The following is an 11,444-nucleotide window of genomic DNA, read 5'->3' as shown; positions in this document are numbered from 1 at the left end:
ATTACAATTTATATTAATATCATAAATATGATTATACTATTAATATTAATCATTTTATTATTATTATTATTATTATTATTATTATTATTATCACTATATTATTTGTTTTTATGTCTTCATTGTTAAGTTTTATTATTCATTTTATTATTGGTATCATTATTAGTAGTATTGGTATCAAATATTTTATTATCACTATGGTTATTATGAATTTTATTTTTACGTATTTATTACTAGTGTTTTAATGTTGATCATTGTTATAAAATGCTTACTGTTATCACTTATTATTATGAGTAGTCGCAGTAATAATGTTATTAATATTTGTTTTACTAGTATCATAAATATGATTTTATTACTATTGAGCATTTTATAATTAGATACTGTATTTATTATAATAAATGCAGTAGTAGCAGTATCAAATATTTTATTACCACTATTGTTAGGAATTTCATTATTATTATTCACTAACAGTACAAAAGTTTGCAGTAGCTCAGATTCTTCTGATTAGTTTTCCTGGATAATCTTTTAATCTTTTTCTGAAAAGTTCCTTAAATAACATCCAACAGGAGGAAAACCCAGAGCCTCGGCTTCTAATCAAGCGGCCATTTTTTTACACTGAGCAGCCGATCGCCACCAAAACATCTGTGTTCATTCGAATAGAGTAAAAAAAAACCCTGCACCATAGTTTAATGACACAACAACAAGAGTAAACATGGCTCGTTAATGAATAGCGCAATCATCTGGAGAATTAGATCTGATTTAACACACCGCTTTCGTCTGTTGGGAATCTTAATGAGCCGAATGACACGACTGCGTTTGACAAATGATTACGTTTATCTTTTATTCATAAGCTCGAGTTGTCAGACAGCACGCTCGGCTCGGAGGCAAACCCACTGAAGAAACACAAACAAACACTCGTTATAAAAATCTTTATTTGGAATAAAACCATATTACATGTAGTGTGGTCAGCCTACACCGTCTACCTCAGAGAAGAACAACAACACAGCTCAGTGGACGTGAAACAGCACAAAAAAAAAAACAACCGCGGGACCTGGACGTACCACAGGCTGACCTCAGATCAGCACTGAAGTCCAAACCCCGCCGTCTGGGACACATCGGACCGGCTAGAGTAGTGTTAACGCTTCACTGGAGGAAAAAAAGCACGATCTACACCATGTAGAAAAAAAGCCATGAAAAAAAATTCACTGACCAAATCACAGAATTTCATGTTTTGTTTTAAAATCGTTGAATTTGTTTTTCATTCTCAGCCTGTCTCTTCATCTGGATCTCATCCCGAAAGTAAAGAAGTGGCAAGTCAAGATATGTGTGATTTTAAAATTTGTGGTGTTTGGGTTTGGTTTTGCGGAAGAAAAAAAAAATAAAGGACAAATCTTGCAAACGAACGCTGTCGAGTCTGAGGTAGCAAGGCAATCATGGCTTTCTTCTGATTCATTTCGACTTTAGAAAACTATTCGACTCAAAGAGGAAAAAAAAAATAAATCGTCACATCTGAATTTAGATCTCTTTATTCCCGTAAATTCTCTCCTTGGAATGGATGCTGTATAGGCACACAGGGCTAAAACATCTCAGCATTCCTCAACATGTACAGTATTTACACAGGGGTGGGGGATGGGCGCCAACAGGAACTTGATACCACGACAGTAAATGTAGCTAGAAGCGGATAAAAAGTACGATGTGTAATTTTTTTTAATAATAATAATAATAATAATAATAATAAAATTAACGCTGGCAAACTGCAGTGGTGGTGGAACGAGGAACTGAACACTTCGACTGGGGAAAATACCGTGGGCGACGTGGATTATTTTCTGAGAACAGTCGACTGCTTCACACGGATTTACGCTGTAAACACGAGAAACACAGCCGAGCAATGCATTCTGGGAGAAACATGCATTCGAGGTGAGGCCAGTGGTCTTCATAGACTAGGTTCCTGTAGTTTTTTTTTTTCTGCAGGTGTTAAATATTTGAGAAATGTGAAGGAGGTGAACAGAAGTTCCTGGAGCGTGCGCACAAAAATAGAAATACAAGCTGAACAGGTTAAACATTCCGAAGCCCCCGTTAGCTGAAATATCATCATCTGTGTTATTCATACAAATCCCAAGCAAAAAACCCGAATCAGGTTCGTCTACAAGGTCACGGAGTTTACAGTTGCATAGTACGGACAGACGGGGTGGTGGACGTTGTGGTGGACGTGGTGGAGAATACGGTGGTGGAGTTGGAGCTGGATTGAGGTGAGGAACTCCAGGATGGTGAACTTCATCTATGAGAGCAGGGACTTCACCACATCACGTGTCGCCTCATTAACACTGGCATCATCAGCAGCTCTCACATCACCTAAACACACACACACACACACACATGTAAAACGACTGCCTTTTTGTTTTTAGAATGATAATTTAGTAAAAGATTTCGTCCCCAAAATACAATGTGAAATTTGAAGAAATATAATAGGTTTTTAAGAAATTCTTCAAACACTTGTATCCATTCTTTATAGCCGGTATTTTAACATTCATACAAAGCAACCCAACGTATAAAATGTTTTATGACATTCAGCCATTTGTCATTAAAGCTACAGCTAGGAATTCAGCTACGATCATATCATTTTTTTGCAAAACAGCAGCCCCTTTTTTTAATTGTTTTTTTTTAAATTTTCATTTATTATTTAACAATCATTTTATATTTGTCTTATCTATCTATCTATCTATCTATCTATCTGTCTGTCTGTCTGTCTGTCTGTCTGTCTGTCTGTCTGTCTATCTATCTATCTATCTATCGTTTTTTATTTTTAAAGCATTTGGCTTTCTATTTATTTTTACCCTCCACTCTCGCTCTACTTCACCTCATCCTGTGAATTTGCCACTGCACTAAACTGTAAATTAATTTGTCGTTAACATGCAGTCCACCGCAGGTGATAACGGAGACGTCTGCTTCCTGCCGCTTCACGCGCTCATTAACGGTCAGGACGAGATACGGAAGCAGGTGAAGTTCTGGGAAAAAAAACAAGGCTTTAAACGGCGGCACACGTCTTTGTTTTCTTTTTTAAAACGCTGTCACGATGAAAGCAGCAGTTTAAAAGCTTTATGGAACACTTGTTTAAAGGAAGGAAGATAAAAGAGGGACGAGTGAAAGAAGGGGAAAAAAGTCCTGTTTGAACACTTTATCTCACATTCAGGACGGTTCTGCAGGATCACACCGACTCCAGCAGACAGGGTTAATTAAATATCTGCTCAGTGGTGAGAGACTGAGGGACTGAGCGACTCCATCATTACACGATTAACCACTAAGCAGTCCTGACTATATGGAGAGAGAGAGAGAGAGAGAGAGAGAGAGAGAGAGACTAAAAGAGAAAGAAAGGCAAGGAGAGAGACAGAGAATGAGACAGACAGAGAGCGAGCGAGCGAGAGAGAGAGAGTGTGAGGGAGAGAGAGGGAGACTAGAAGAGAAAGTGTGGCAAAGAGAGAGAGACAGCAGGAAAGACATCAGGAGACAGACAGAGAGAGAGAGAGATAGAGAGATAATGGGATGAGAGAAAGTGTGTAGTTGTGAAAGAGAGACAGTAAGAGAGTGAGACAAGTGAGACAGACGGGGGAGGAAGGGGGCGAACAAATTGAATAAGTCATTATTAGAGAAGGAAAGAGCCTTAATGCAGTGGTTACACATTAAAGATGAAATAAAAGCAAGAGAAAGAATGAAGTGATGTGTGTGTGTGTGTGTGCGCGCATGTGGGGGGGGTAGCGAGAGGGAGGACGAGTTTTATGTCTAGTGTTCATTTGCCTCCTGCTACTTTTACGACTTGTACAAAGAGTGATTCAACCTCTCTCTCTCTCTCTCTCACACACACACACCTTTTCATTCTTTCTTTCTGCTGTGGAGGAGTGTTTGGGAAAAGTGTATAAAATGAGCCTCTAATGGATGTGTGATGCCGTGAAGATGCTGCTGAATCTCCAGGCTGCAGACGAGAGCTTATTGATCACACAGCGCTAATCGCCTCCAGATGTGCTCCAGACATCTGCACAGTGCGTACAAACTGCACCGTAGTCACATTAAAACAAAACGCACATAATTTTCTGCTCACTCGACAAGAGATAACCGAAATCCGGGTTTAGTTCCTTCCTTTAAATAGCGATCTTCAGAATCCAGGATGGTTGTCGTGGTACAGCAGCCAGCTACGTGCTGAAGCTCTGCTCGCGTTTATAGATGATTAAAGTTGTGTCGGAGTTTCCTAGAGCCTGATCGGAGACTTTGTGTACCTCAGTGACCAAATTATTTACAGATAAATTTTATGAACAAGACTTGAGCTGTGAACGTAGCAAATGAGCACTTGGTTTGCTCGCGCCTTCATACAGTATAAAAAAACTATCTGCTGGATCAAGTGCTATTTTATTAGCTGTTGAAGCCATTTTTTTTAAAAGCAACTGTTCAATTGTCTTGACTCTTCTCATTCATGTTTCTCGTTTCACATTCAGTCAGCATTTTTAATCCCGTGGTTTTGTTTTTTTAATTTGAAGGTTTGTTTTTAAAGTGGACTCTGCTGCTTCAAATCTGGCAACCCTGAAGAGGTGAACTACATGAATGATGATAATCATAATAATAATAATCCAAACAGAAAGCCTAGTAAATAGACAATGTGTTTGTTTTGTTTTCAAAGAAAGTGGACTCTTGCTTCTGCTTGTTTAAATCTGGCAACCAATGATTTTGAATAATCTGAACCGGAAGCCTAGAATATAGACAACAGTGTAACTGCGTTGATGTGTAAATATTGACACAATGTTTGGAAAGAGTATTGGGCTTGTTAGCTGTATTAGCTTAATGGATACAGACCAAAAAAATGTTCTGAACAACTTCCAGCTTTCACCACTTTCTTTCTAATGCTTTTTTGCTTTATTCATATTAATTTCTTCTTTTATTTTCCTTAACAGCCTTTAGTCATCACTGGTGTATGACCTCTGGGCACACTTCCGTGTTCTCTCAGATGCATGGAGCGCGATCGTCTACCTCTCCAGACAAGCAGGAGGAGCACACTGTACTTGGCAGGAGAATGAGAACAAGGCCAAAGCTCTGACCTTTTACAGCTAGAACGTTTTACAGATTGTGTGTGAGACTGGAGGCAGGTCTTACCTGTGATCTCGAGGACAGGCTCGGTGCTGTAGAGAGGAAAAGAAGAAAAGACAGAATTAGGTCACTTCACTGGCGACTGCACAGTTATAAAACACATCCAGACAGACACACGGCTTCTCGTTTAACTGGGATGTCCGTCTCCCGCCTCATGGGGGAATGGAGCTCTATAACAGAGCTGATGTTAATGAACTCTGCAGGGAGACCAGAGCTGCAGGACTGATGGATTGCACGTTCAACCGCACATCCAAACACTCCGAAATTAGTCTCTTCCTGTCAGTCGAATAAAAACAAAGCAAACTGGACGATACCAGAACGTTCTGCTGTCTAAGGATGACTTCACAGGAAGGTTCTGGCAGCTCAAATTTTCGGCACATCTCTGGCCACAAGCTTCAGAGCTTTATTGGCTAAACATGTTTTTATACTGGGTTTTAAAACGTTGGTCTTCAACTGATTGAGACTAAATATAAGAAATATTACGGAATTATGAAACAAATCTTTCAGTTTCACTCAGCTCAGTATATATAAACTGTTGAGGTGTCAAGAATGTTCCTAGTGATGGTGCTACGATTCTGTGATGCTGCTAGGAATCTGTGATGTTGCTAGGAATCTGTGATGTTGCTAGGAATTTCGAATGCTTCAAGGAATTTGAGAAGTTGCTAAGAATCTGTGATGCAGCTAGGAATCATTGTTGGTGTTGATGATGTTCCTAGCATTGGATGTTGCTAGCACTGGTGATGTTTCTAGTGTTCTTAGTATTGGATGTAGATAAGAAACTCTCAGAAGATCTTTCCTTCATTGTAACCGAACAGACCGGTGGAGCTCGACTGCCTCTGTCTTTCAGAACTGTGCTACTCAGGTCTTGTTCTGGCCTATTCGAGTCGGTCAATGAGTGAGGGCAGAAGAAAAGATTAGAATGGAATTTTAGCTAAAACCGCTGCTGGACTTTTGACCCTGGACTTTTACTCCAGGCTAATATGATACAACTGTTCAGGAGGTGAATCCTTTTGGGCACAAAGCTGGTTAAGGGGAAGTGTTTGTGTACGAAGGAAACTAGTCACAACGGCTGAAAGTTACTGAAAGAACAATACACACACACACACAATCACACACACACAGACAGAAAAATAGAGCAGGGGTTAGGGCTTACGAGCACAGGTTGGAAAGCTGTTATTAATCTGCTCCATAAGGTCAGTCATATCAGAGGAGGAAGAATGATCCAAAAAGTCATCTGAGAACACACGAACACACACACACACATGAATGCGAACGAATATATGAAAGAGCTGTCAGTTACACACACCAGCATTACTGAACCGTGTTGCTCATTTCCACCACAAAAGGTTTTCAAAGATTCTGCTCTGGAATGAAAAAGTGATGTTCAGGTTTTTTGGTATGGTGCCAAACCATCACCATGGCAACCTTAGCACCTCAACCTATTGTAGTTAAAATAAGAGGCAAGCAAATTGTGTGTGCAGAGGTAGTTGAAAATTGTTGTTAAAAATAGCCATATTAATATCCCAACCATGAATCGGTATTTTAAGGGAAGAAGATGATTTTTGTTTAATTAACTGATTAAAATTAATTAGTATTTTTAATTTTACTGGCAAACTGAATAGAAGCACTATAATTAAAAATCATATTTAACCAATCATTTTAAATGTAAATTTATATAAAGTTCAAAAAATCCTTTTTTGAAATGTAAAATTATTATTAAACAACCATTATTTTACATTTTGTGAAACCTTATAAAATCTGATTATGTAAAGATGGAAACGTGGGCTGTTTTCTTTTTTCCTTAAAAGAATCACATGCTGGAAGTAAAGCAGCACAGGCTCCAATGTTGGTGGGAAGAAAAAAAAACCCACTTGCACTCAACCAAACAGAAGTAAGTGGCTCAAGGATAGAGTGGGAGACACAGTCAGAGGAACCTATAGCATGTGTGTGTTTTTTGTTTTACCTGTGTGTTCTGGATGACCTCTTGCCTCCTGACTCAGAGAACCTGAAGAGGAACCACCGTTGACTGCAGAATCCAGCTCAGGCTAGATAAAGAGATTATTGAATGTTACAAATCTAAACGTTTGGCTAATTTTATCTATGAAATTAAATCACAAAAGTAAAAAGAAACACACACACTCACTCACTCACTCTCTCTGACTCTCTCCCTCTGTTGGCTGCTTTGAGTGTTTATGTTTGCATTGTTCCTGTCAAACCTAGCCTTTTTGTTTAGCATGAAGACTCTGACAGCTTCACATCCCTAATGAATATTGTTCAGCAGCACAGGCCAAAAATACCCAGCTGTGCTATTTAATTGAGCTTCTCAGACAGGAGGTGTGTTTTATGATAGATATTTTTGTTAAGGTTGAACAAGTAAACACATGCAGGGACAAACACACTGTCCTCTAAGAGAAAGCCACACTAGGCAAACCTTTATAGGCTCATAAAGAGCTTTTGACAACCTGGTCACTATTAACAATTAATCTTCTCCACATCCAGGAAAACTATATACAATAGGCGAGCCAGCCAGGAGTTTAGCCACCGGTCAAATCACTATCTACCGTAAAATGATCTAGATTGGGTTAATTTAGATCTAGGTTTAGTCAAATCTAAGTCAACTGTATACCCAAATAGTATCATTCTTCACTGCACTCAAGAAATACTTTCCAACAGTTGTTGGTGAGCCAGCCAGGAGACTGAGATACATTATATTGGCAAAAGTTTTGGGACACCCCTCCGAATCATTGAATTCAGGTGTTGTGTCAGGTGTTGGGATTGGTGCGCAGTCACGTGAGAACAGGAAGGGGCCATCCCTAAACTGTTCCCACTAAGTTGAGAGATTGTCCAAAATGTCTTGGCATGATGAAACATTAAGGGTTCCTTTCACTGGAACTAAGAGGCCAAGCCCAACCCCTGAAAAGCAACACCTGAATTCAATGATTTGGAGGGGTGTCCCAAAACTTTTGGCAATATAGTGTATGTTACAGCTACCAGTCCTATCACTGTGAACAACAACAATGTTAGCTGGGTTAAGTATATCTAGATCTTAACACCGTGTCAACTTTTTTCTCACTGTCTCCCGACTCTTCTTTGCACACAAAAAAAATGATTTACAAATGTTATTGGGTGAGCCAGCCAGGAGTCAAAGATTTGTTTATCTGCAAAACATATCATTATCTTCTAAAAGCTAGCTGCGAGGAGGAAATCTAGTTCCACTCATCAATATGTAAAGATAATCTGCAAATCAGCTAGGAGACACAGATTTGTCAGATTTAGATCTCCTCTTATTCCTGTGTCTCCTCTGCACCCAGGGAATATTTTTTGACTGTTAATAGGTGAGCCAGCCAGGAGGAATAATTAGCTATTGGTATATGTTTAGATAACAGATTTTCTGCTATATTTTATAATGTTAGCAAAGTTGATGGAGGGTGTAGAAATAACGGAGAATATAACAAAATCGTATGCACAGAAATAGTTATTAGGCAGTCTGTGCACCTGGTGTGTGTGTGTTACCTGGTGCAGGAGCTGTCGTAGTCGGTAGAGCTGAGACTCCAGCTGTTTGTTGTGATCCTCCAGGATCTGCATGCGAGCCTCCAGTCGGCCCTTGTGCTGCCGCAGGAGCTTAGCCTCAGCCAGCAGGTCGGCCTCGTCTGGGGCCGCGCCCTCCACGCTCATCACACTCTCTGCACCGCCACGTTGCTTCTCTCGCAGCTGCTCATACTCCCTGCGCAAACACCTACAGAGACACAGACACACAAAAACAGCTTCAAAAACCAAAATGCCAAAAGGTTTGTTTTGCTCAGCGAGGTTAAGGGTTTGTATTAGATTTAGGTGTGGCGCAGTGTTAATTAGCTGCGTTTATAATTATGTCAATTATGGCAAGGACCTTACAAGGATAGTGCATGTGTGTTTATTTAGAGTTAAAACTACTGAGGGCTTGTGAATTGGACTAAAATGAGCCAATAATTTGTGAATCCACTGTGCCAAACTGACCAAGACCCAGCAGACAGCTACAACACTCACCAGCTCCAAATTTCCAAAAACCATTTCAGTGCTCACAACACAGACAAAACAATGCCACTACTCATCAGAACTACAAAGATCTCTGACTTTCCTCTCCCTCTTTTTTACACATAAACAACAGATGTGAACGCTGGATTCTCTCTGCGTTTGAGGAACAACTTTGTACTCAGACAGCAGCTGGATTTTTTTGCCTGATGGGAAAACGCGCTAGACAGACATTTTCTTTTCAAGAGGCAGAATAAATTCGCAGCCTCCTTTTTTTTTTTTAAAAGAAACACAGCTAATTAAAACCCTAAACCGCACAGCAGATGCCGGAGAAAATGTCATTTTTTTTTTAACATTCATGTTTTTGTCACTGCAAATTCCCACCTGTCATCTGAAAAGGTGGTGAATACAAACACGTTCTTCGCCACACAAGAAAAAATTTTTATTTCATTCCCTGGTAAACTTTCCACCCTCAGGGTCGTGTTTGAAGTGCGTTTTGACAGACAGCACATCTGCATACCGTTGCTCCTCCTCCAGGCGAGTGATGATACGCTCTAGCTCTCCTCTCTCCTCCCTCTCTACAGCCTGCAGGATCTGGGCGGGGCTCTGCAGAGCCTGTCCGGTTCCGTGCACGCCCAGGGTGTGGGATTTGGGCGTGTGGACGGGGCTTTGAGGCTGGCTGCAGGAGGCACCCTCGGCTCCAAGAGTCTGACAGTACTGCAGGATCAGCGCATGCTCTTCGTCCCTAAACACAAACATCATCATCATCATCAATAATCAGTTATTAGCATTTACTTCATTTCTACCACCATATCAGCACTGCTGCGTTCTTAATTCTGATTGGTCAGAAGGTGTTGATTACATTTTTATAACAGCAGCTCTGAATATGGTGAGGTTTTCTGTATTTATGGAAGGAGATTCCAGTTCCAGTGATTTTTTTAATAATAAACAAATAAGTCTCAGTCTGCATCACAGCACCCTGCTGTTGATTATTATTTCCATAAAAAGAAAAAAATCACATCCCTGTGTGAACAAATTATTCCTGGCTTCCTAAAAATACAGAAATATTTGTGTAAAATTACACAAAAAAAAACACACAACAATGTAAAATATATATTCATGACAACAGATTCTCATAAAATAAACATTCACATGCTTAAAATTGTTTTCATGGTTTGTTTTGGCAGCAAATTTTGAGGCTGTGAATGTCAGCTTTGATTGTTTTGAAATTTTCTAAATTTTCTAAATGTCATTTTTTAAAAAACGGACAATTTTCTTTGGATCTGATCTCATTTGAAGTCGTTCTTGGAAAACCAAAAAAAACAAACAAGCAAATTGTTACTTGGTACCACAAGAGGCTTCATAGTAAATATGTAAAATACTCTAGACTGAGTGTCTTTTTGCATCGTAATAAAATGTGCAGAATTAAAAGCAGTGAAACAGAGCGAACGAAGAGAGCAGCTATATCATTATTCTCAGTAACACACCGGTATAATGACGGAGCTGAGCGCTCGCTCCGTCTCGCCGTTTTTAATCCACCGTCACTGAACGATCGTTTTGGAAGTCCATTAATACTTTTCTTTTCACCCCCAAGGGATGTCTATGTAAATTTGAAATCGTTTGAAATGTGGAAAGGAAATCATAAATCCACCTCATGAGCAGCAACGGAAAACTTTGAACGAATTTATTTATGCCGTGGAGAGAACGAGTGTTGGGAGAAAAGTGTTTAGGCAGGAACTCAATATGTGAAAATGATGAGGTAAAAAAAAAAAAAGGGTTTAAAAACGTAAGGAAGAAGTGTTTTGAGGAGAGAGAGAAAAAAACAAACCACCGAGAACTGTATGACTTATTTAAAAATAAATAAATTTAATTTAATTAAATAAATAAAAAATGAAATAGAATAAAATGCACTCTAAATTGCAGTATAAAAGAGCAGCAATAAATCTATTATTTATATTACAAATAATTTATTATTAAGAAATCTAAATAATATATTGAAATGACTCTAAAAGTAACTATAAATAAATGAGAGATAAAGAAAATTATCGTGTTCTAGTTCATATTCGTGTGCCGTATCCTGAACGAATGATACGGAGAAGCTTTGAGTGTCGAGCAGATTGAAGATTGAAGATAAAACTTAAGCTAAAGAGAAGAACAAGGATCATAAGAAGCTCCTGTGGAGAAATAATTATTATAAAGTAATTACTGGCTAATCTACTCTTAAATTCAGATTAAACGGATGTTAGATGGTTCTGTTGCTTGGAGTGGATGATCGTCAGTTTCATGGTATCCTGAGATGTATCCTGAGA

The 11,444-nt window shown here is 39.1% G+C and overlaps 1 protein-coding gene across 10 annotated transcripts in view; it reads right to left on the bottom strand.

Moving 5' to 3' along the window:
* Positions 1-911: 911 nt before the first annotated feature.
* The window catches only part of utrn (utrophin), a 179,931-nt gene continuing 169,398 nt past the window's right edge, over positions 912-11,444 (bottom strand). For 9 of the 10 annotated variants that reach the window (XM_058410390.1, XM_058410395.1, XM_058410393.1 and 6 more), the window contains 6 exons: positions 9,656-9,880; positions 8,641-8,863; positions 7,091-7,172; positions 6,281-6,361; positions 5,134-5,159; positions 912-2,349 (listed from right to left, as the gene is read on the bottom strand). In XM_058410390.1, coding sequence (XP_058266373.1) covers positions 2,341-2,349; positions 5,134-5,159; positions 6,281-6,361; positions 7,091-7,172; positions 8,641-8,863; positions 9,656-9,880 — 646 coding nt within the window. In that variant the 3' untranslated portion in view covers positions 912-2,340. The remainder of the gene's footprint in view (positions 2,350-5,133; positions 5,160-6,280; positions 6,362-7,090; positions 7,173-8,640; positions 8,864-9,655; positions 9,881-11,444) is intronic. The other variant, XM_058410397.1, reaches the window with a different exon arrangement.

This window comes from Hemibagrus wyckioides, linkage group LG15 (assembly GCF_019097595.1).
Source record: "Hemibagrus wyckioides isolate EC202008001 linkage group LG15, SWU_Hwy_1.0, whole genome shotgun sequence".
Lineage (NCBI taxonomy): Eukaryota > Metazoa > Chordata > Actinopteri > Siluriformes > Bagridae > Hemibagrus > Hemibagrus wyckioides.
This window is presented reverse-complemented; position numbering and strand designations above follow the sequence as displayed.